At 44.0% G+C, this 26,131-nt stretch overlaps 1 protein-coding gene and 1 non-coding gene across 5 annotated transcripts in view; one reads left to right on the plus strand and one right to left on the minus strand.

Annotated features, from left to right (window-relative positions):
• Nbr (exonuclease mut-7 homolog) overlaps window positions 1–26,131 on the minus strand; it is a 131,036-nt gene that overhangs the window by 37,587 nt on the left and 67,318 nt on the right. For all 4 annotated transcript variants that reach the window (XM_075694602.1, XM_075694593.1, XM_075694599.1 and 1 more), the window contains exons 14-15: window positions 21,670–21,838; window positions 2,580–2,734 (exon numbers count right to left, since the gene is read on the minus strand). In XM_075694602.1, the coding sequence (XP_075550717.1) occupies window positions 2,580–2,734; window positions 21,670–21,838 (324 nt within the window). The remainder of the gene's footprint in view (window positions 1–2,579; window positions 2,735–21,669; window positions 21,839–26,131) is intronic.
• On the plus strand, window positions 8,846–8,920 carry TRNAS-GGA (transfer RNA serine (anticodon GGA)). Its single transcript has one exon. It is a non-coding gene; the product is annotated as a tRNA-Ser (tRNA).

Genomic DNA, 26,131 nt, shown 5'->3' on the forward strand with positions numbered 1-26,131 from the left:
GACTAGTCTACTATTGTCATAATGTCACTGCTTTTAGCTTTTAGGTTCAAGCCTAATATTAAGTGGTAAGAGGCACAAAATCATGTGGAAGCTATGGCCAATAACACATGTAGCCACATACAGGCCAGACCAAACTCGGCGCGAACATGTATGCACGTAGCCAGCTCTCTGTACAGCACCAGCTATAGACACTTGCGGAAGCACAGTCAATGCAGTGTGCAGACGCAATGAGCATGAAGAGCAGTACTGCCTACTGCAGAGTCAGGCACTGCCTAACCTGCAGAAAAGGAAAATATGCACACACATACCAACGTCAATATGCCTCCATTCATCTATAATGGACACACACAAAACAAATGAATTCTCAATAGATGGTAACAAAAAAGTTGAGCAGAATGAGTTGCACATGGTACCAAAATCCCTCTGCTGTATGTCAGGCAACATACAGTTCTAAAGTACATAATAATGGAAGCAGCACACCCTTTGTGTCTGCATAGTGAATTGGCAATGCTTCCACAAGTGCCAGCAGCCACTGCAGGCAAAGCGCAAGCCACACGGTCATGTGTTCCAGCTAAGTTTGGTCCCCTACATGCATATTGTGCATCTTGCTGTGTTGTCTATGCTTTGGAAGCTGATGCCTTGTGTGGAAGTGGAAAGCGCACTGCTGTGGCACACGCAAATACACAGTGCATACAAATTTTTCACTGCAAGACATGGCAATAAGAAGGCGTCGTTTGGCATTCAAGCTCTTAGGAGTCGTAATAATGTGATATTGCGACTTTTACCATTGCAAGCATTGCCAATGCATTTCTTCTGTACCAAAATGCATGCCAGATTGACTTCAGTCATCGTGCAATGATACCCAGGGTTATGTCCATGACACCATGCAGCTATAATGCAATAATATGTGCTAAAAAAGCTCATACAATTGAACAGATTAGAAAAAAAACAACAAAGCAATTAAACCTTCCTTAGTTGCGTGGCCAACTTGAGTCAGGACAGAGGAACTCTGGCGAGTTTACCTCTTAAGGATGCTGATGGCATGAATATTTGTACAATCAGTATGAAGTGCATAAAAGCAGCCAAAGACTGCAAGAATGGTGTTCACAAACAGCACTGTAACTAGAAATGCATACTGCTCTTAAGCTGTACACAGGATCTCACATTATCACTGCTAACAAAATACTGAACGGGATGTGTCCATAAATTAAACCCCAGAGATATATATAGCAGATGGGCAAATGAGCTAAGAATACTTTTACCTGCAGGGATATTGGTTGTACCAATGATACTTTTTTATTTCTGTGAAGTTCCCCAGTGAAAACTAAAGCCCGCTGACAGTTGCATGAATGAACAGTGTTCAAGCTAAACAATCTTCAAGGGACTGGTCCATACTGATGTTTAAAAAATTTGCAGATTAGTGCAAGGCTGATTTTTCAGACTCAAGAAATAATAACTCATGAAGAATAATTACTAATAATGCACCAAGTGCAAGAGCAATATATGCACAAACAAGACATGGCAACTTGTAATGAAGTGCACACAATGGCAGGATTCCTAACACAAGCGTAGTATAACGAATGTTACAACCAAAAGAACTACTACCTAACTGTTCGAGATAATGCATACCAACAGCCATGTTTTTATTGGTGCTTAGTAACCACATCACAGCAATTTTTGTGCACCCTTTGTCTTTGAAGTGAACATACTACTAATTACATCAGTTCCACTCAACCACATAAGGTGTTCACAAAAAAATGCAATGCTGCATGTTATGACTATTGATCTTGCAGAAGCAAACCAGTTGCCACCATCTACCTCAAGGGTGCCAATATCCTAACATACAGGATATATACATACAATATCTTTAAAAAAGAACTCAAACTCAACACTGACAAGAGAAAAAGAGCATGTTCCTTCACTACCTAATCATCTTAGTTGAGCTAAGATTTGATGCAGTAAGCACTGCTAGTACTCGGATTTTTCTAGAATTCAACGACAGGAACCCCCAAAAACACTTTCCTATTTGTACTCATCAGTGGCACTTTGTTCTATTAGCCAAGTGTCGATGAAAAAAAGTGAAAAGTCCAGCTTCTCATTTATGGCAGCATGCAACGCAGCCCGTAAAAGTTGTTAGGCTGCCATTGTCAATTTTTAGTGTGAGAAAAGGGGAGGTAGGCATAACTGCACTTGCAAGACAACAAAATTTTTAGAAAGCCCCATTGCAGCCAGTTATCTGCAAATCTGAGCTTGCATAATATGCACACTGCACTCAACATTCTCTATTGGAAATAAATATTAGAACATAGCAAAAGTAGGAAACATGACCACATACCAACAAACATGGACTTTATTAAATCCTTTTGCTCTGAGCTGCATGTCTGATCATGCCAGTCTGGTGTGGTCAGTCATGCCAACTTAAATAGAAAAGTAAATGCTCTTGAAATGGGAACAAACAACACAGACAAACAAAGGGACACACTGTGCAATGATCTTGCTGTAAAGTTCTGGCAGTATCAGGCGAGAGGAAAATGCTAGCGTTTGCCAGAGTTAGCCTTGCGGCCATTTCGCCTGTATACCTGAGATTTGTACTTCCGTGACCTGTCTTGGCGCAGCTGAGTTCCTCCCTTGCCATCTTTTGCCTCCTCAATAAGATCTCGCAAGTTCAATTGTTCAGCTTCAGCCCTCTTGTAAAGCTCTTCGTAGACTTGAAGCAAGCAGAAGGCATCCAAGGCTGTTGGGAAAACACAGGTTCAAGTGTTAAATTAACAGAATTTCACATCAAAGAAAACTAAAACAACTTGTTCACATTTATTTATGACCATGGAAATTTGTACAAAAACAGATAATAAAAACTAAAAACTGAAAAAGCAGAAAATAATTAATACAGTGATTAATTACTAATTGGCTTGCTGAACTTTGTACAAATGAAAACTCCCTCCGGCACATCAAGAACACTTTTATGCCTTTGCATAAAGGGGAACACGCAATGTTGAGATATTTACTGTATTTTATGCCAAAACATGAATGCAGGCTTCTTTTTTTTTATAGTTTTTCATGCTTGTTTAAAATGTGCAATAAGTTTTCTTGTATGTCATTGAGTGCAAAAAATAGATGAAGCTGCCACACTATTGTTTCTGGAGACAATATGGAAAAAACTGCTCAGCAGAAAGCTAATGTTGAATGGGTAGATACTAGAACATATAGTAAATGCATTCTAGAACTGGTACAGCGCAACATACAAAGGAAGAAACAAGCCGAACCGGCCAGATAAAGCAACAGAGCGCTGACTTCCAACTGGTTTATTAGTGAGTTGCGTGAAATATATACCTACAAGAAAGCATCAGGACAAGTCGCCACAACACTTCACATAACGTCACACCGATGGAAGGCTACACCATCATGGGTCACAGAACGCGCAATTTCGTCATGCAAGGTTAAACTGAAGTGTTGTGATGACTTGTCCTGATGCTTTCTTGTAGGTATATATTTTGCGCAACTCGCTAATAAACCAGTTGGAAGTCAGCACTCTGTTCCTTTATCTGGCCGGCTCGGCTTGTTTCTACCTTTGTATGTTGCGCTGTACCAGTTCTAGAATGCAATACCAACTCGCCCAATGCTCAACCCCAGTGATGCAGTGCTGGAAGCAGTTTTCAAATCAAATCATAATTAGTCACTCTGCAGATGATGAAAGTTCAGTCTTGTACAATGGCTACTTTGCCGAAAAAAAACATATCTTTAAAATATATTGGCAGAAAATGAGAAATATGCTCCCCCAGCACTATATAGTGTACAAGTTGGGTTCTATGTTTAAAAAAACTATAGCTGTTCTAGATCATGGGATATCACTCGAAAAATCTAGTAAAAGTTGCCAAAAGAAAAATTTGGGAAATTCGAGAAAAACAAACAAAACCTAATCAATTTATGATGGTGATGATGATGTATAGCCTTTAGTGGCGCAAGGGCCAGACATAGCCAATGAGCGCCAAGAAATGGTACTGAGCGATCGATGGATGAATAGCATTAAGATGTATCGTGGCTATACAGATGCCTAAAATTTATCACTGTATAAGTGCTTAAAACATATACTTGCAGTAAAACTATGGCAATAACTACAGTGGCATGTGCTTTGTATATAGATGACATATAAACTTAAAACATTCCATTTTTACCGTATTTGTTAGAATCTAGGCCGATGGTTTTTTTTCTTGTTTTTTTCCAAATAATCATGTGCCAAACTCTAGGGTCAGCTTAGATTCGAGGATTTTTAAAAACGTGCCAGATTGCAATTTGAATTAATATGGTGCATAGCTAGCGTCATCTAGAAAAGTCAGTATCGCAGCCGCTATTAGCCGCACCAGTAGCCAACTGAAGTAGTAACTTAACACGACAAAAACCACACAGACAAGAAAGGTGGACAAAGACAAATGCTACGCACAACTGTTTTATGGAAGGATAGAATCGTACATATATATCTTCTTGTCACGCATGCGCATACCAAGCAAAAGAGAACAGGCACATGCATATCAAAGGCGGTTGCGCAAGAAGTAAAATTCAGCACCTAGTAATGAGATAGAATGCTCACTTACACACCTATCTCTATTCTTTGTTTTTATTGCGCTAAGTTACTACTTCAATTATGGAAAGTCAACTAGCCCAACAATCAACTATTCTAGCCAACTGAAGTACTCGAGCAATGTCGCTATTATGACATGTGTCATATTGGGGTGTGGCATGGCATTATCGTAATGACACCAAACAGGCGAGGCCACTATAGTGCCGCTTTCAAACGAAAAGTTGTGCTAGCCGCAGAGGCATCGAAAAACATTCAAGCCAGGTGGGACTGCAGTATCGATCATACAAATGTCCATCATTGGAGGGGGGCAATGGGGGGATGCTTTTTGCATGTGCTGCAGCGAGTAGATGACAACGATAAGGAAAATAAGCGCGCAATAACAGGGATGAGCTGTTCACCAAGGTCGCACCGCATTTCGATGCATGCAAGCCGTGCCACACTGTCTGCGCATGCATGGGCGCGCGGACGCGAGCTTGTGCGCATCCACAAATGTGCGTGTGGTCTGGGCTATAGCGACAAGGCAAGCAGCGATGATAATGTAGAGTGAGCTTGGCATGTTCATACTAAATAAATGCTGTTTTCATTTTGTGAATGCTGTCCTCACTTTTTTGTTCGGCCTACATTTGAGGTAAGTTTTTTTTTTTTCCCTGGCTTCGGACATTCGGAGGTCAGCTTAGAATTGGGGCCAGCCTAGATTCGAGTAAATATGGCAATATTTTCAAGCAGCCCTATTGCCTCATAAGGACCCTTGAACATGGTGAGGGCCTGGAGGCATGTGCTATAGATACCGCTATCACAGCCTAGGCCTCTATGGAGAGGCCATGTAACTGATCACTTGGGTGTATAACATTTAGCATATGAACATCACTTAAAAAGTCTTACATTGATTTCAGGTCAAAGAGTGGGTCTTTGCCAAGAAACAATGCAGGGTGTAATGGAATACCTTGTCTGTATGCAAAAGGAAAGTGCTTTTTTCTTTGCACTTCTACTTCGTGACACTCAAGCAAGACACAGAACACAGAATCTCGCCACATTTCTCACAGACAGGTCGATATGTGTGTCATACGTGTGGCCTATTCGAAGTCGACAGAAAGTGACCTCTGTCGTGTTTTCGTTGCAAATTGCCAACTTCCTAAATGTGGCTTTATTAAATGAAGCTTGTTTGAGTGTTTTGTGTCCCACAAGTGTTGCCAATAGCACCTCAGTTTTCTGCATGGGAATGGTTTCAGATCTATGGCAAGGGCAGTGATGGAAGAGTTTTTAGTGTTTGATCCTATAGATGTAGCCAGTTTGTCGGCAAGCATGTTCCCTTCAATGCCTCTATGCTCAGGAACCCAGGTACAGAGCAATGGCTTCCAAAAACAATGGGCCCTCTGCTGCATAAGAAACACTGCCATGCAACTTTGATGCATGTTTTGTAACTTCTACAAAAGACATGTCAAAATCTATTAGCTGCCACTGCCACAGCAGCAACGGCTTCACTTGAGCCATTAGGTGATGTTCAAGGAGTGAGACGCTCATTTCGTCACTAAAGTTCCTCCCCCGCTGAGAGAAAGGATCCCACAAGGGCAGTTAGTGGACAAGGAGAGTCAAGGCTAGGATAATGACTACCACTAGTAAATGAATAATGGATATCGAGACATGGATGAAACATGGCTGTATATAGATATATTCATAATAAAGCTAGACAATGATACATGACATATGCTATGGAAAAGCGATGCACTATGAAGAGGAGATGTAAACGCGCAATAAATAGACATCTTGTAAAAAATGTATATGATTAAAATTTGTGTCGGCTCCAAGAAACAATACCGGATGAAGAGGAATGTGGCATCGATACACTAGAGCAAAAGTGCCTTTTTCGTTCAACTTCTGCTTCCCGACACTCCACCAAGACATGAAGAACAGTCAGCCTCTCACCGCACCTACCACAGAGGGAAGGTTCACTACCAATCAGCAGGTAAGAATGAGTACTGTATGTGCGTCCTATTCTCAGTCGGCAGAACATGACATCAGTCTGTCGTGCTTCTGTTATCGAAGGCCAATTTTGTACGTGTGGCTTAATTAAATGAAGTTTATTAGAGGTTTCATGGTCCTAGATGCATTGTTAAAAGTTTCTCAGCGTTCTGCACAAGAAAGGCTTCAAGTCTGTGGGAGGGATAGCTATGGTAGTGTTAAAGACTAATCATGGACGTAGCAAGCTGGTCTGCAACCATATTACCAGCAATGCCTCTATGCCCGGGCACCCAGCAAAAAAAGACATGCTGGCTAGATACATACATCGTGCATAAAAACAAGAATAGAGTATTTACTACAAGATTGTTATTTATTTTATTTATTTTATTTATTTCATACTGCAGACCAAGAATTGGTCCAAGCAGGACAGGTACAGTAGGCAAGATAAAAGCACAAACATAAAAGATAACATAGGAAAACATTACGCAAAATGGAAACAGCACCAAATACAGTAGGTATTGCCCATAAACCGCACGTGCCGTGGGAATTAACAGTACGTATTAAGGCTCTAGGTCACAGAAAATTGGCTAAGATCAGTTATACGGTTCCATTCTAATACAGTACGCGGAAAAAAGGAAAAATGAAAAGCATTAGTTTTAGCAAAATACGGGGTTAAAGAATGGGAGTGATGATGTCATGTATGTCTAGTGGACAGAGGAGATAAATATGCATGCGTGTGAAGGGCTAACTTATGATGCAGAGACATTAAAACATTTACAACGCTTAGGGAGTCTGTAAATATAATTCCCTTTGGTATTTTTATTTGCTTGATGTGCTTTACAGCCGACAATAGTGCATAGGCCTCAGCTGCACAGATACCCATTTCTGGATTCAGAACATCAGACTGAGAAGGATGGCCTACTGCTGCATAAAAAATGCCAGCATGTGATCTTGATGCATCAGTGTAATACTCAGGGCATGAGTATTTTGCCTGAAGTTCAAGAAAGTGCATCTTTACATGTTCCCCTGTGATCTCAAATTATGTGTTACATTCTATAACCTGCCACCGCCACGGTGGTAACAGCTTTGCTGGAGGCATCAGACATCGTTCAAGGAGTGGTACCCCCACTTCAATACTGAGGTTTCGCACACGCAATGTGAGAGGCTTTCTCGCTGCAGGTCAATTAAGGAAAAGTGCCACATGAATGTATGTGTGGTGTTTAGTGGCACAAGGGCCAGGTATGACCAAAGCGCGCCATGCCAGTCTTAATGAATTCTATTAAGTTGATGTGACGTAGCGTAAAGGGGCCTAAAATAGTCGCTGTAAATTGCATACACTCTATGTAATAAAATTATGGCAATGACTAATGAGGTGTACTACGAGCATTAAAACGCACTGCGAATGAATGATGCAATATACAAAATATGTCGGAAGGTAAAATTGGTTAGAGCACTACTGCCTCACCACAGCCCTTGATACAGAAGAGCCTAAAGGCATGTGCTATACAAAACAAATATCACAGCGGTATCCTCCAGAGAGAGGACGTGCTACGAATATAATGGGCTTGTAACATGTAGGACAACATCACTCAAGAAATCGAGGACTGCTTTAGTCTTAAAAAGCAGTTCTTTACCAAAAAACATAGCCGGATGAAGAGGGACACAATAATGGTATGCAAGAGGAAAATGTTTCTTCCTCTTTCTTTCGCCTTCCCGACACTCCAGGAAGACATGGAGGATGGTCAGCCTGTCAACACATCTACCGCAGGTTGGAGGCTTGCTACCAGTCAAGAGAAAGCTCAGTGCCAAAGGCGAGTCCTATTCTGAGTCGAGTGAATAGGACATCTGTTCATGTTTTCGTAGTTGGGGGCCAGAAACCTAACTTCGGCTTAATCATGTGAAGCTTATTGCTCGTTTCAGCATCCCACAAGCATTGCCAGTGGCTTCACAGTTTGTTTCGTAGGAAAGGCTTCAGATCTGTGGTAGGGGTAGCAACAGAACGATTAATAACTTGTGATGCAATAGATATTGCGATTTCGTCGGCAAGCACATTACCTTCGATTCCTCTGTGACAAGGAACTCAGCATATTACTACATGATTATGAGATAAATGTTGCACAAGAGTGAGTAAAGTACAAGAAAAATAGGATTTGTATGCTTTTGTATACAAATCCTGTTTTTCCCTTTATGATTTTCCCTTTATTCATTACTTTTCTCCACCTTGCGGGTTTCCGCAAAACTACTACGTCAAACTCTTGCCTTTGCTTCGTGTTGTCGACAAATTCGACTTCGCCCTGCCATCTGCTAGCCGCCTGGTTAGCTCAGATGGTAGAGCGGCTGCCCCGGAAAGGCAGTGGTCCTGGGTTCGAGTCCCGGACCAGGACAAATTTTTCTTCAACTATGAGGCTTTTCTTTCGAGGAACCCGTATGGGTTTCCTTTGTAGCAATTGCTACGAACGGGTGGATGTATAATTTTCCCTTTATTCATTACTTCTCTCCACCTTGCAGGTTTCCGCAGAACTACTACGTCAAACTCTTGCCTTTGCTTCGTGTTGTCGACAAATTCGACTTCGCCCTGCCATCTGCTAGCCGCCTGGTTAGCTCAGATGGTAGAGCGGCTGCCCCGGAAAGGCGGTGGTCCCGGGTTCGAGTCCCGGACCAGGACGAATTTTTCTTCAACTATGAGGCTTTTCTTTCGAAGAACCCGTATGGGTTTCCTTTGTAGCAATTGCTACGAACGGGTGGATGTATGATTTTCCCTTTATTCATTACTTCTCTCCACCTTGCAGGTTTCCGCAGAACTGCTACGTCAAACTCTTGCCTTTGCTTCGTGTTGTCGACAAATTCGACTTCGCCCTGCCATCTGCTATCCGCCTGGTTAGCTCAGATGGTAGAGCGGCTGCCCCAGAAAGGCAGTGGTCCCGGGTTCGAGTACCGGACCAGGACGAGTTTTTCTTCAACTATGAGGCTTTTCTTTCGAGGAACCCGCTTGGGTTTCCATTGTAGCAATTGCTACGAACGGGTGGATGTATGATTTTCCCTTTATTCATTACTTCCTCCACCTTGCGGGTTTCCGCAGAACTACTACGTCAAACTTTTGTAAGGACATTAATGCTTTTACAAGGCTTAACGAGTGAATATTATTGCTAATAATAATAATATTTGGGGTTTTACGTGCCAAAACCACTTTCTGATTATGAGGCACGCCGTAGTGGAGGACTCCGGAAATTTTGACCACCTGGGGTTCTTTAACGTGCACCTAAATCTAAGCACACGAGTGTTTTCGCATTTCGCCCCCATCGAAATGCGGCCGCCGTGGCCGGGATTCGATCCCGCGACCTCGTGCTCAGCAGCCCAACACCATAGCCACTGAGCAACCACGGCGGGTAATATTATTGCTCCCTGAAGTTTTAATTTATATGTTTTACCGCAGACAGTACCGCATAGGCTTATGCAGTAAAGATGCGTGTCAGATTACATCAGATTTGGAAAAGGGGGATCAACAGCAGCGTAAGATACGCCAGCAAGTGACTTTGAAGCGTCGGTGCAGAATGTACGAAGCATGTGCATCTTAACGACAAAGAGCGTGCAACTGAGTATGCCTCCCTTGGGTACCCCAGTTTCCTGTATGAATGCACGCGACAGTGCATTACCTATTTTCACCCGGAATGTACGGTTGTGTAGGTAGCTTTCTATAATGTTTAGCATATTGCCGCGGATGCCCAGAATCGACAGGTTGTGCAGGATTCCGTAATGCCAAGTTGTATCATACGCCTTTTCCATATCAAGAAACACAGGTAAGAAGGACTGTTTATTCACGAAGGCGTTGTGAATGTTTGCTTCGATGCACACGAGATGGTCGGTTGTAGACCGTTTGTAATATCCTGTATCGGCTTCCAGTTTCGTTTTCGAATCTGTTACATCAGGGCACCACTCAGCGCCAAATGCTGTAAGTACACCTGCTGCGTTTCCCCTCGCTGGAATAAAGTCATTCTCTGTCTGGTCCCCGACTCAAGCAATCTGGCTCTTCTTTATGGCGCTCCGCACTCTGGCCGTTAGGCCTCACGCCATAGGCCCCGCGTCCGACCACCCCGTCGAAGCTACTACAAATGGGCGACGAAATAAACCGTTTACTCTGCTTCCTACATACGCTTGCTGTTCTACTTCTGCTGCTATCCTGCTTCCTGCATGCAAGACGCCACAACTACCGCCTCCTCCATCAACCACAACTCCCCCACCTTTGTTCTCGGTGCCCAGCATGGCATTCGCACCCTCCATACCGCCTTTCCTGGCGCTACCCGGTACTCCTGAGGTACCGTGCATCATGTGGAAACGTTACTTTGGCACATTTCTCAAGGCAACCGGAGGCAAGGCACTACAAGACGACAGGAAGAAAGCCATTTTACTCTGTAACTTAGGCTTTGAGGGGCAGCATCTCTACTACGACCTCGCGTCGCAAGAAGACCTGACATTCACTACGTTCGAAGACATTCTTCACATCTTCGACCAGCATTACGAGGAAAGCACCAATCCCCTGGTGCACCACATTATCTTCAGGGATAGAAAGTAACTACCAAAGGAAACCTTTCAGGACTTCCGTCACCGCCTTACAAAGGGTAGCGCCTGCTTGTGCGTTTGGCGCTTGGTACGATGAGTCCGTTCGCAACCAAATTTTGCAAGGCATCGCATCAGCAAGAATACGAGAAAGGTTACTCTACGAAGGATCGTCCCTCACGCTCAAGAAAGCCGAGGAAATCAGACGAAGCACGGAGCAAGTTGACAAGGAACTTCACTGAAAACAAAAATTAAATAACCTTCATTGGTAAATTATTCTTCTACAAGACAAAAACAAAGGACACTCAAGTCTTTAACAGCTCGTCTGTTCAGTGCATCTTGACACAATGCCAAGATGGCATCGACAGCCATCACCTTCCTCGCCCAGGCGCGAAAGATGGCGGTTCCCACCACCCTTCTCCCTCCACCTGGCGGCTTCAAGATGGCGCTGAACGGCATGGCGGAAAGTCACAACCTGGGGAGGCCGGCCAACGTGGCACCCGGCCTAAACTCCGCAAAGCCAGTTGAGACATTGCAGTCCACTGCTACTGATGTGGTTCAGCTCACCACATCGCATCCGATCCAGGCTTTCCAGCCAAGCACGTTTCCTACCATGCATGCGGAAAAGTGGGACATTACGCTTCAGTTTGCCGTTCGAGGAACTGAACGCATCGACAGTCCCCTGCTCAAACGCAGCTTGTTCCCGCTACCGCTGATACAGAATCAGCCACTACAGTCCCGTCTGTGCTTACAATTCAAGCACCGAATTTCCACCCGGCAACAATTTACGCCGAAATCCTCATTGCGAATACAACACTCAAGTTGCTCGTGGATACAGGAGCTACGGTGTCGCTGATGAACAGCTCCCTGTACGAAGAACATTTCAAGCTTTTTCCATTATCTCCTTAGTCTTCGACTCAAGAATTATTCGCAGCAAGAAATTCTGCATTCAGGACATTTCTCCGTGCTCGACAAGTATCACAACAAGGCTGCAGTAGTGACATTTCACTTCACAAACCAAGGCATTTCTATTCTGGGCTTAATCGCCATTCAAGCTTTGGGCATTGACATTCAAGGGTCTTTGCTCACATGCAAACAAGTATCAGGAGCTCCAGCTGACTCTAGCGTTCAGCTTTCGTCTACCGCACAAAGCTCCATCGGAGTTCGCCCATCTGCTTTCAGGACAACTGGGACTTGTAAAGGGCTTCATCCACGACGTTCGTCTCCGAGCTTCAGGGCAACCAGCCTCAGCGAAACTGCATCCTCTACCTCTGGTTCTCCGTGAGCAAGTCTCCACTGAACTGCAACGGCTGGAATCGGCTGACACCATCAAATGAGTCACAGTGTATGAGTGGATTTCTCCTCCACTCGTCGTCGTTAAGAAGGACAATCCCATTCGACTTTGCATCGATCTTCGAGAACCCAACAAGGCTATCGTCGTCAACGCCTTTCCACTACCAAGGGCTGATGAACTGCTGCATCGACTCACTGGTGCTGTCTTCGGTAAGTTGGACTTGCAGTCGGCTTATCATCAGGTTTTGTTGTCCGCAAGAAGCCGTGAGCTCACTACATTACTCACGACGGTCTCTTTCACTTTAAGAGAGTGTGTTGCAGAATGGCATCTGCACCTTCTGCTGTTCAGCAGATAATGTCATCTGTTTTAAAAGACTGTCCAGGTACCTTGTGCTGCTTAAGTGATGTTTTGATTTGGGGCCACACACAAGCTGAGCATGATAAAAATCTGCAAACTGCGCTTTCCAGAATCTCAGCTTCTGGCATGGAGCTAAATGCAAAGTGTGTATGCAGTGTCGCAGAGCTCACTTTTCTTGGACATAGGTTCAGTGCAAATGGCATTTTGCCGCTGGAAAACAAAGTTCTGCCAATTGTAGATGCACCGCAGCCAACTGACAAGTCGCTGCATTCATTTCTTGGTCTCACGCGATACTACGCTAAACTGATCCCGCAGTATGCTGAATTGGTTGAACTGCTTAGGAAACTGCTAATGCAAGGACAATCGTTTGCCTGGAAGCAGGATACTGAATACAGCTTCCAGACTATTAAGGAAGAGGTTGCATGCAAATTCGGCTCTTACACGTTAAGACAGAAAGAAGTGTTAAGACGTATGTGGACTGTCGTCGCGCAAAAAAACGCCCTCAATTTTGTACGAGAGATCTTGTCCGAGTACGTAACTCGAGAACGTCCGGTCCTAAATACTCGGGTCCATTTAAGATTTACCATAGGACAGGTCACAATACTTTCAAGCTTGAAAATGGCAAACGTTGGAATGCATCCAAACTTGTGAAATGCCCTGCACCACAGGATTTTCTTGAAACCTTAACTGAAAGGAGTCATTCCAGTGACTACCCATTTCTTGATGGTTTCCAACGTTTTCTTCCAGTTACTACTGGTATAGGGGATACCTTACATTTCTTGTAGCGTGAACGTGCAGTATGCACATCACTACGGAACTGACCGTCACACGAATTTGTCTTTCATGCCAAAAAGTTTTTGAACATTACTTAGGTCTTTAGCATCCTCACGGGGGGAGGGGGGGACTGTCCCACCATTCTGGGGGTGTAAAGTGCTTTATATGCACAATCTTCAATCCACGACAGCCACAGAGCTGTTTCGAGTGAGCCTCAGCGCGAATGAGCCACCTATCAGTGCTGTCCCAAGGGACACACGGATGTTCGCACTGTCTACTTCTTGTACTTGGTGAACTCTATCATGTGTGACCTGTATGTGCAAGATGTCCGCTCAGAAAAAAAAAAGTCTGTGATAGGTGCATGTACCTGAATTTTCTATTGTGTAAAGATTTCATCACCAAACATGAGTGTTATAGTGCTAACATGTGCTCTTTAGTCAACTCAGTTCAAGTCAATAACATAGCATGTAGTGAGCAGCATTTCGACTGCAATTATTTTTCCATTTGGCCAACGCCAACTAAATGATAAGTGTCCATTACTCATACTAGTAGAAAATCCTATTCATTGTATAATGATAAATGATAACATGTCCAAAACTTACATTGGCAAATCTTCATTGCGCAACGCTTACACTTCTGTGTTCTACTGTAACTCATAACTTGCTTTGTTGAGAGGAGAGCGAGTGGCGCATTTTTCTCTCAAGGGAGAGGTGATGCAATATCTTGTCGGCTTCCAGTTTCGGTTTCGAATCAGTTATGTTAGGGCGCCACTCAGTGCCAAATGCTGTAAGTACACATGCTGCGTTTTCCTTCGGTGGAATAAAGTCATTATTTGTCTGGTCCCCGACTCAAGCAGTCCGGCTCTTCTTTGCGGCGCTCCGCGGCCCAGCCGTTAGGCCTCATGCCGTAGGCCCCGCATCCGGCCGCCCCGTCGAAGCTATTACACTGTTCTCTAAAACCGCACTGACATGGATCATGAATTTTGTTTGATTCAAGGAAGTGCAAAAGGTAACGGTTTATCATTTTTTCAAAAAGTTTGCGAATATAACTTGTGAGGGCGATTGGGCGGTAACTTGTTACTAATGTAGAGTCTGCCTTGTTTCAGAATCTGAACAGCAAGAGCTTCTTTCCATGCAGCAGGAAGGTACCCAGCAGCCCATATATTGTCGAAAAGTGCGAGTAGCAGTATTAGAGTATTACTGAGGAGGTGTTTAATCATGTCGTACATGATTCTGTCAGGTCCCTGTCAGGTCCAGGTGCAGCGCTCTGACATGCAGTCAAGGAGGCTCTCAACTCTGCAATGTTAAAAGGCAGGTCATAAAATTTGTTCTGTCTGCATTTGCGGTCGATGGCCTTGTGTTCTGCTACTTGTTTGTGCTTAAGGAATGCCTCGGAATAATGATTAGAACTGGAAATGTGCTCAAAGTGTCCGCCAAGAGCCAAGAGTGTCAGCTTGGTCTTCCAAGCTGTTCGCTTGATTGTTTACTAGGGACAACGGACGAATTTCCTGTCTCTTTAGCCTTTTCAGCTCGTCCCATACTTTAGCTTCTTGAGTATATGAATTTATACCAGAGAGAAACCTCTGCCAGCTTGCCCTCTCTGCCTGTCGTCGAGTCTTTCTTCCCTGGGATTTAACCTGTTTAAATTCTATAAGATTTTCGGCCGTAGGACATTCACGTAGTTTGCCAAAAGCTTTATTTTGTCTCCTCCATGCCTCTCTACAATCGTCATTCCACCAGGGGACCCGTCTTTTGAACGGAGTGCCACTTGTTTGAAGAATGAACTTTTCAGCGGCGTCAATAATAAAAGCGGTAAAGTATGAAAAAACATGATCTATATTAAAGTTATCTGTAAAATCTTGTGATAAGTAGCTGGATTCCTTAAAATATTCCCAGTCAGCTGAGGCCAGTTTCCAGTGAGGGATGTGCAAAGGCATGTCATGTTGGTTAACTAAGTTCAGCGTTACAGGGAAGTAATCACTTCTGAATGGATGTTTAATTACACCCCATTCTAAATCAGGGAAGATAGAAGTGGAGCCGATCAACAGGTCTATTGATGAGTATGAATTATGATGTGGTTTATAATACGTTGATTCTTTCTTATGGAAGAGGTATGCACCAGAGGTTAAAACGAAATTTTCAACGAGTCGACCTCTCGCATCGCACCGCGAGTCTCCCCACATTGTGTTACGAGCGTTAAAATCTCCCACGAGTACGTAAGGCTCAGGAAGCTGATCAATGAGGTTATAAAAGGCTCTTTTCAAGAATATGGTTCGGTGGTAAATAAATGGAGCATACAGTGACCAATTTATTAAAAAGAATGGCCCGAACTGACACTGCCTCAAGGGGTGCCTGTAAGGCTACATCATGACAAGCTACACACTTGTCGGAAAGGATTGGTACACCGCCGCACAAGGCATTAGCCTCAACACAGTCTTTTTAGAAGATTGCATACTGATGAAGAATGTGTATTTTAGATGTGTCTCTTGAACACACAGCAACATTGGATTATGTTTGTGTAGGAGTTCTCTAATACTGTCAAGGTTATGAATGAGTCCTAATATTTTATTGCAGTATTTGTGTCTCCATAATGACAAAAGTGTTTGTGCTGTGTGCTTAACCTTTTGAGGGTCGATTTTTTTTCGCCATATGCAACTGCCCAGGGTCGATTTTCTTTATTGCAGATTCCAATTCTTCAGGACTTATTTCGAAAAAAATTTACCGTAATTTTTCTAGGGTGACCGTAAAGTGAGTGAGTGAGTGAGTGAAGAAACTTTGTTGTGAATGCCTGCAGAACGGTTAGCCTTCCTGTTAGGGAGGCGTTACCGTGACGTGGCCATGACGTCTTCCGTAAAGTGAGAAAAAAATATTTTGCGTTCGTATATATGTACTTTTCATTCATGAATAACAACAATAAAAAAGCAAATAGTTATAATAATTAAAAATTTGATGCATTGTTATACACATAGTTCAAGGCTTTGAAAATGAGCACACGAGAAAATTTCGCAATTCTCACCTGCTCCTGCTCTTACACTAATATTTACATTCATAGCATAATCGAACTGCATAGGTACGCACACTCAAGAAAACTGTGTGGTTGTGTGCCCGTCAAAAAAGCAAAACGTGTGACAAACTTCCACTAATCTTCATCTTATCACCAACCAGAGGCAATTAGTTATTTTGAATGTCCCAAAAAAAAGCAACGGAAACACATGCACGGCGGCATCCTTTGTATGCACACCACTGCGAGCACTAAACGAGTGAGAAACAAGCGGTAGCCCTTTGAGCGATTATTAACAGGATAGCCATCAGTTTTGCAAGTGAAAGCAGCCGAAACCGCCCGCGGAACAAAACCTAAACCACCGCCCGCCCGCGCGCACGCCAATGCGCGCGCGGTAGTATACAGACGCACGGGAGCAAACTAGTTCTAAAACAAACCATGCAATGAAAACCAACAGGGAGGCGCGCGAAAAAAAATTCCCTGTATTCCTACATAGTGGCAGCATACGATAGAAAAGAAAAAGTTCGGAAACTTGCGCACTTTTTAAACGTACAGACGGCGCCGTAAATATACGGCATCGACCATTTCTGGACCTGTTCCCGGCGCCGTATATTTATGTCATTGACCCTCAAAGGGTTAAGAGAGATTAGCTCACAGGCCCTTTCCAGGCGTTGTGACGTGAGCTTTGTCTTTTTGGAGCAATCGCAAGAATCTTGCCACTCCTTAGGCGCTGGTGGCGCGCCATCTGGCTGGCTGTTGTGTCCATCACCTCTTGTGAAGCGCTGGACACGCGCTCTTGCGAACACTGTTTGACATGAAAGCCTCGATATGCCAGACGTGCACTTTAAGGCCACCAGCCCTAAGGTCGATGGGCCCTTCTGCTGAGGTGACAGAGCAGCGCCAGCTGCAACTGCCGGGGGGGGGGGGGGGGGGGGGGGGCAGATGGCGTCACCGCCGGCTTACTGCGTGTGGGCCAGACACCCATGTGTCACTTTTTCAAGGTTCGCTGCCAATTTTCGATGCCATGAAACAACTCTGATCCACATCACCTGTATGCGGCACGTAGTGGCCAGTCTTCCCATAGTGGGTGTGCGAGGCACTAGAGGATACGGCTTTGAATCGTCATAGACAGTAACATTCTCATTTTATATTTAGGTGCTTAACATTGTCCACACCAACCCCTCTGTCACCTATGTAGCACATTTATTACAGGGTATTGGCTTTCACTCTGACACTATAGATGAAACAGTACATTCCCCTAGTTGCCTTGCACACCGACCACTGTGACATGAAGTTCACCATCTTCTTGAATGTTGCAAAATGGTTTGCTTTCCGGGTGAGACAAGTTTGTGGCCAATTATCTGTGACAAAGACAATTAAGAACTTCGAGTGGTCAGATGTCGTTCAGATGGGTGAATTTCTCAGCACGTAGAGATCATGATGAGTGAGAACCCCGAAAAGCCGATTATGGCCACTGATGATCAGCTTCAAGCGGCAGAATCAAAAATCAAGCTTCCAGTGCATGATTAGGTGCCGCCCCTAAGTTATGGATTTGCTTGAGCCTGCAGTGATTGAGCCACCCAAGAATGTCTGGTTGCGAACTTCAGCGACCGCATACCCCTCAATATGGTATCCTAGTTCCAAATATCTAAACCTGTACGCCGCTATGTATGGCAGGTGTCACAGAGAAAGACTAACAAACTACCACAGAATGATGAAAACTTGCTACAGCCTGCTATTGTGGAAGCACTGCCTAGCATCAACAAGCACTATCTGGTCCAAGCGTATAGATATTATCGAAGCCAAATTCAGTCAACAATTGAGGCTGAAGATGGTTTTATACAACAGCCTTATAGAAAAGCAGCAAAAGAAGCACTGAAATATAACAAATATACCGAATCTTCGAAATATTGATGCTATTCCTCAAGTCGTCATTATGTCCTCAAATACACTGAAATCTTGATAAATGGAAATCAAACTGCTGCTTAAACGAAACACCATCCTCATGGTTGGTTGGCATTTGTATTCATGCAATGCTCTCGCAATGTCCCTGAGTAAATGGAACTCCTGGTAAATGGAACCAATTTCCCTGGTCCCTTGAAGTTGACCTAAAGAGAGTCCACTGTATCTCGTGCACTAAGTATCCCTGCCACGATTTCACGTGAAGGCCGTGATGCATAATGTGCATCTTTGAAAAGCAACATTTAGCGCCATTTGCTGATTGCCAATCACTTGCATGGAGGCACACAGCAAACACATTCACAGTGAATGGGCTGATCTTAATCTCCACGAACACTCAGTGAACTCGCACCAATGTCTAACCACAGTTCACACCCATAGGCAAGGCTGTGCTACTGCTCACCTTTCTCTATTTTTACTTCACCGTTTCATATTTTGCACTTTGCAACCACTAGTAAGGCACCTGCTGCCTCCAAACTCACAAGTGGTGAGTGTTGTTGTCTGAAGTGGTATGTGTGACGTCCGCTTCATAGCCGTAGCAACATTGAAGCATCATATCAAGCGGACATAGCAACGTCCACTTCATAGCAGGCACTGGCTGTAGTCTCATTTCTGCTTCATGTTTTAACTGATGTGGCTGCCAAATTTGCCTTTCTTGGCACACACGGCCGCTGTCCGCAATGCTATTAGCAGCTGACAGGTTTACTAGTTGAGCTTCATCTGTTGAGCCTATTGCAGTGGGCGTGGCGGCCACACCACCAAGAGCACCAAGGATGTCCCAAGTCATTGCAAGGTGCATTTTGAAGTTCTCGGCTAACACCAGTTTCCCTAATTTACACTTAGCATGGAACTAGTGACAACACCAAGATAAAATGGTGCATGCCGACACCGTGCAGCAGGCGGCGAGAACAATGCTTGGCTAACTGACTGGCATGCTGCTGTCATGTGTGCCAAACAGAGAATACAATCGCTGTTGGTTAGTCTTAATTACTTGTTTCTTTTTAGAAAGTCAATATGTAACGCCAGCGAGCAGTGATAGGATATTGAAGATGAGGGGCTGTTCTTTCAAGGAAAACCTAGATGGCTGTGATCGGAAACATACAATGGCAGCTGTGTTGCACAGAAAAAGACCTTTTTTCAGCACAGTTGCAATATAAAACGCTACGACTAAAATATTAATCCAAGATGCAAGATAATTTCCGAGTCATGTATCAGTTGATGCAGGTAAGTTTTATCAATATATCAATTTATAAAAAAATTTCATTTCCACAATTATTTGGTCTCTACTAAGACCCGCAATCCCTCCTTAACACACAAATGATAAAACAATAGACATGCCAAACTAAAAATACCACGGTTTAGCCTTTCAACAATTAGCGACTTGGCTTGTCCTGCAGTTTGGGTGCATTCAGCGACCACTGGATAGACTAGGCCCAGCTAGTTCCAGTTTCAAGGAGTTAGAAAGGTGGTCAAACACAAACACAGACGGACAGACAGCCCCCAGAAAGTTCCATCAAGTACCCTAAGAATGCTAGTTGCATTGAATGTGCTTTTACTCTAGTTCGACTGGTCATGGCAGATGGTGCCAATATTGTATAACGTATACAGCAGAACCCACTGATAACGATCCTAGATATAACTATCAGTTATAATGATCACATTGCAGTGCATTTACGATTTTCCGACCCTGCCTATTGAAACTGCTTCTTTAAATCACTGTACTGTTACAATGAATGCTTCAAACCCGGTCAAGGTAAAAAGGGGGCGCTCGCAAAGTACGAAAGCATGGAAACAACCAAATTGGGCCCACGGAAGCGTGCACCCTTCTCCAGTGCAAGTGCAACAATGGTACCACTTTCAAGGTGAACACGCGAGCGACCACTGCACGCAGATTTCACAAGCCACAAAGAAGGTGCCTCGCTTTCAAAGCATGCCGACAGGGAGGAGGTATACAGCATAAACAGCATGGTGCGGGGTGTGCACTGATGCGACACCGAACATCAGGAAGCTTGGTAGAGAATGTCGAAGCAGCTAGGCCTAGTGGATCAGCATACAAGAGCACTGGTTTGAGGCTGCGAGATAACCAAAATGGCAGCGGTGGTGGCTTCGATTATAGCCGTTTCGGATCTGTAGTCACGGAAAAAGTAAGGAAAATCAGACAGTGAACGGTTTTTGTGTGCAAAATTTCAGATGTTCTTATATACTAGCTGTATGGAGTATTTGGTAGTGCTGCGAAGGTGTCCGAATTATCGGGCATGTCCAAAAAAAGTCTTAGTATTAAACAATACCCATTGTCAAATGGCGTGTCTAAACATTTTATTCTGAGTGATAGTGCTGAGCTGGAAAAGTCTGGCTGCCTAAGTGATGCAGTGTGCTTGCTGTCCACTGTTATATTCACTATGGATGGGATGAGAGTTGTCGCACTTTTGCTTGAATTTCCTGTTTGATCGTATACAGTCGACAATGTAAAGTAGAAAGCTTAGCACACACTAAATGAAGACAAGAAAAGGACACAAAGACCAGAGCAGTCTTAGTGTCCTTTTCATACATTCATACAAATAGTATGCATCTAGCAGTTAATGACACAAGTCAATAACACACTGAAGATGGTCGTAAGTCTGGCTTGTTGAGAGGAGTGATGCAGCCGTGAGCTCAATGAACTTTTTTAGGGTATCCTGCAAAGTTGTGAATTTATCTAGAGCATTCCATTCCCTTATGGCTTGGGGGTATAAAGAATAGTAATATATGCTGTTAACACAAGAGTATTCATTTATCGTGAGTTCATGCTTGTGATGCATGTCCTTAGAACGGTTAAAACTAATGTAAGTAGCAGGATCCATGTCGAATGCATTATGTATTACATAATTGATATAAGAACTTGACTCTATAAAGTGTTACATGACTTGATAATGTATCTAGGCACACGTGCGAAAGCAGCTCTGTGGGGGAACCAGTGTGCCAGTGCCTGTTGTAGATAAAGCCAACTGCTTTTTCTTGCACCGTTCCAAGCATGTGTATATCTTTTTGCATGCATATACGAAAACCAGATGATTGCATATTCTAAGATTGGATGGATAAGGACCTTATATGCAATTCAAGGACCAAACCAAAAAGGACAACATTTGATTCATTATTCAAAAGTTTCAAATATTTGCACACCCCCAATTACTCTTAAGGAGCTGCAGCCAGTACTCACCAGCATATTTCATCTGAGACTGTCTCAGTGGCCTGTTTTCCCAATCGGAGCATTGTTCATCCTTGTTCAACGGAAGGCCCAGAAGTATACGAGTCAGTTCTGACAAACCCTTGTGTCCTCTCTCTTTCGGCACCACAGGTTTCATCAAGTTGGGATAATCACATCGCAACTAAAAAAAAAATGGGGACCAGGTTGAAACAATTGTGCTTAATACATAATTTCAACTTTGCAATACATATTACCACAACTATATAACTGCCAAATGCTTGTAGAAAGCAAAGCAACAAATCGACACAGTGACTCAGATTCTTAGCCCTTTCAGTGTTATAACAGCATTTAAACGTACAAAAAATCTGGAACAAAAAGAATAGTAAGAAATTTCATGATCTTATGAACACCTGGCCACTACCTGCTTCCTGAAATAAAAGGATTAGTCCAGCATCTAGTTGGTACATGCCAGGATTTACGAGTAGCATAAATAGACTGGTCACACAAGGGTGAAATGCTTTAAAGAAAGATTTTAAGCGCATAGTTGAAATTCAGAAAATGCTACACCCTTGAAATCTGAGAGAGTGTTCTAGAGCTTAACTTAAAAGTCAACTCTTGCTCTAGGGTCAGCAGCAATAAGGTTGCTCTTATGGCATTACTTGAATCATACGGAAGCCATCGACACCCTACGTGTGCACACCTATGCAGAAAATTGAAGGATGCTTGCATAAAATTAGAATAAATTGAGAAACAAAAATAGAGCTCGTACTCGAAATAAGCACATAACATTACATGTGTGTGCTAGTTTACATATAGTGAAGCCATGCGAGACGAGATACCGGTTATAATATGGTTGCTGGAAATTCCCGCAGACAAGCAAGGCAGCAAGCCCACTTCTTAAGCGTACAATATGTATTGTCTAAAATCAGTCTTTATATTACTATATAGGCATTTGCGCCTTATATTATCTGCATTACAATCTAAAGAATGTTCACGCTAACAAGCGGCATTGTCTTTGTGGCAACGAGTGGAATAGCAGAATTGTGGTGAACCGTGGCATCCCCCATTGCATGATGGCGCACGTGAGTGCTTTTGTATGCATACGAGTGGCATCAACTAATTGTGCTGTAAATGGGTGTCAGCACTACACGAGTATAGTAGTACAGCTCAGACCACTTGATAACGTAACCGCTTATAGTGCAAGTCCAGATATAATGCGGTCTTTTCCGACTCCCGTTTATCTTCCCACAGAACTCAACATATAAACATATCGCTTATAGTGCAGTCGTGCAAGACGAAATACCGGTTATAATACGGTTGTTGGAAAATCACGCAGACAAGTGAGGCAACAAGGGCACTTCTCAATGAAATGCGAAGGCCAAGAGAAAAGTGACCCAGGCATTCCAGAGCAGGAGACGTCGAGCGAGCGAGCGAACAAGGAACATAGGAGAAAGAAAACATGGTGGTAGCATGCTGCCTCAGTGGGCACACAGGGTTGCTTGGGCTATGGAGAATCCTTTAGTTTCAGCCTATCTGTGGCGAGCGGTCTGCACCGAAGGCGTGCACGCATTGTCACTCTTGGGCTCTTCAGTTTTTGTGAATAAAGTAAATACAGTGGCTGCTTGATTTTTTCGGACACTAGTGGAGTGAAAAAAAATGTTTGAATTACTGGGCAGGCTGGAAAATCTAATTTCCATGGCAAAATGAATTTGTTCTTTTTTAACTCCAGTACCGCACACAAAAAAATCTTCCAAGGCCACGAGTATGAGTGCATGTTGCATTTGCCCATCGCGATGCACGTCTTCGCAAAGTGCAAATATCTCGTGTGCGACCTTCACTCCGCGACCCTGTCAGTTTGAGCTGTGTTCTGCAATTCCATCAATTCGCACTGTTGTCCACACATAAGCTTGCACTAGTATACAAGCATGTAAACTTGTTCTATATGCGTTTGCAGTAATTTCTGGCTGATCGTCCACGAGCACCGCTACACACGCGCTGCTGCCCAGCCTGTGCGTGTGATCTCTGGCCAGATCTCAGTACTAGTCTGCAGGTACGAACATATATCACAAGCAGGCTTTTCTGCAATGTCATGCCGCCCACCACCGCCGCTGGCTAAGCCTAACCAGCACAGTCTCGGCAGCGGCCAAAGTTGCTGTTTGGTGCAGACTCAACGAAATGTTTCACAATGGCTGTACAGCACTTGGGAAGCTGAGGAACCTCCTTGCCAACAGAAGTGAAGGCACATTCCAGGACACACAATTCCTGGACACATGCGGTTGCTTGGTCTACATGTTTTGCACATGCACAGCCTTTGGAAAATGTATTGGTTATACAGTCGAACCCACTTATAACAATACCGGTTTTAACAATATATCGGTTAAAACAATGAAGCTGCTGCACCATCGACTTTTGTATGTTTTCCATGTTGAAATAACCCGCTTACTGTAATGCCCAGACGCCGCATTATCGGTTATAACGATCAAGTCTGGCTGCTGGATGTCCGAGCCGAAAGGTAGTGAAATGCAAAATCCTTGAAAATAAAAAAAGAAAACGAGAAATTCGAGCCGCTGTACGAGGGGCCGCTGCTCCAACAGCCGCCATGCGCTCATTTTTCAGCCATCCGCGCGCGGCTCTCTCTCGTCACCCTTCCACCCCTCCGAACACGAATGGGCTGCGCCCACAGCTCTACGCCGCCCCACCCTCCGAAACACAAATGGACCGCGCCAACTGCACTGCAAGCAGATTGCTCGCATGTTGCTCGCTGGCTCCTCATTCAGTGCAGTTCTGTGAACAGCTTAATCACTCCCGTTCGTTTTTGTTGGTTGTGTTGAAGTCGTTCCTGGCCGCGCAGTTTCTCAACTTCACTTGACTCGCCGCTGAAACGGAAGATGGCTGATCCACCCGCTGATCATCGGCAATGCACGCCATTGCCAGTGAAAAGAAAGCGCACGGCTATAGATTTGGAAACTAAGTGCTTCTAACCGACGAGACTATCGTCGCGAACATGCTTGCATCAGATATCGACGGCGACAATGGCAGCGACGACGCGGTAGGGCAGGCTGCCTCTACGTTGTCCTCACAGGAGACCCGGCATGATTCAGTTCCTCTGAGGCTTCGTTTTTGCGAGGAACCTCCCACTGCACTACGTGGAGCATTTTGATGCCTTAAAGAAGGATGTTGGCAAGCTTTGCGTAAAGCATGCCTGCCTGACGGACATAGGCTTTTCTCATGCAATCCAGTGACAAGTACGTGGCGAGATGCTTGTGGCAATCTCTCCTCAACGTTTCTTCTGGATTTCTCAAGCTGACAGGCTGCCGCGGCAGCCTTCTCACAATTTTTAAACGGTCCCTTTAGGGGCCACCAAAGTGATGCCTCGGCGGTGCTCGCATATTGCTTGCCACCCATGACAACCCTTTGCAGCTGTAGCAGTGCCATTCTTTAACACCGACAGCAGCGGCTTCTTACACGTGATTGGAACGCCCAGGAAGCAGTTAAATGAGTGAACACAATCAGCAGCCGGGCGGAGGAAGGTGGTGGGGAGGGGAACTGGCCTCCCTGCCTATAGTATAGTTTTATCGTATCAGCTCTGCCATCCTCCTATTTTGATTTTTTGATGTAACCCGGTTATAACAATGGAATTTTTGTGGCACTTGAAAATTGTTATAAGTGAGTTCGACTGTGAGTGCGGTACTGCTTATAGTGAAGAAATTTGAGACTGGCAACTCAAGTTAAACATGGTCTATGCAGTATTGGCATAGCCGACCACTTCCCACCAATTCCAGCACTGGATCACCATTGCACTCGCCTATCAGTGTTTCCAGCATGCTTCTAGTGTACTACTTCAAACACGATAACTGCAGATCCAAAATTTTTTTTTTTTTCGCATTACCACTGTAGAATTGGACACTGACCAGTAAAGCTTTAAGATAAAAATTGGCTGTTGGTTCCCTCAAGAAATAAAAAAAATTTTAATTGCCTTCTACAGTTCTGGCATTAGCAGGGATGGAAGCAGCCAAGGAAGCTTGGGAGCAGCTCTGGGAGCAGCAAATTTTGCACTTTGGAGCAGGTTTGGAGCAAGAATTGTCCGTTTTGGAGCAGCTTAGTAAAGGCCAATATGTGTGAAATACAGGCACATGAAAAAAAGGTATTCTTTAGTTGACTTTGCAGAACACTATTGGGTAATGCCAGATCAGTTCTGCAGAAGCCTGCAAGGCGAGCAAAATTCATGAGAGGGAAAAATTGTCATCCACATGACTGCAGCATGAGGCTACGCGGAAACTCCTGCAGGTTTCTCAGAAACCACCATAAAATGACATACTAGAAGTGCGAACTAAATTTGGCCTAGAAAAAGTTATTTAATTTTAATTATCTAACATTTCTTAACTTACTTATTCAGTAAGGTGCCAATTCAAAGGCTGTGGAATACGTCATGACTGATTACAACGTACCGTATTTACTCGCATAATGAACACTT

The sequence above is a fragment of the Dermacentor variabilis genome, chromosome 1 (assembly GCF_050947875.1).
Source record: "Dermacentor variabilis isolate Ectoservices chromosome 1, ASM5094787v1, whole genome shotgun sequence".
NCBI classification, from domain to species: domain Eukaryota; kingdom Metazoa; phylum Arthropoda; class Arachnida; order Ixodida; family Ixodidae; genus Dermacentor; species Dermacentor variabilis.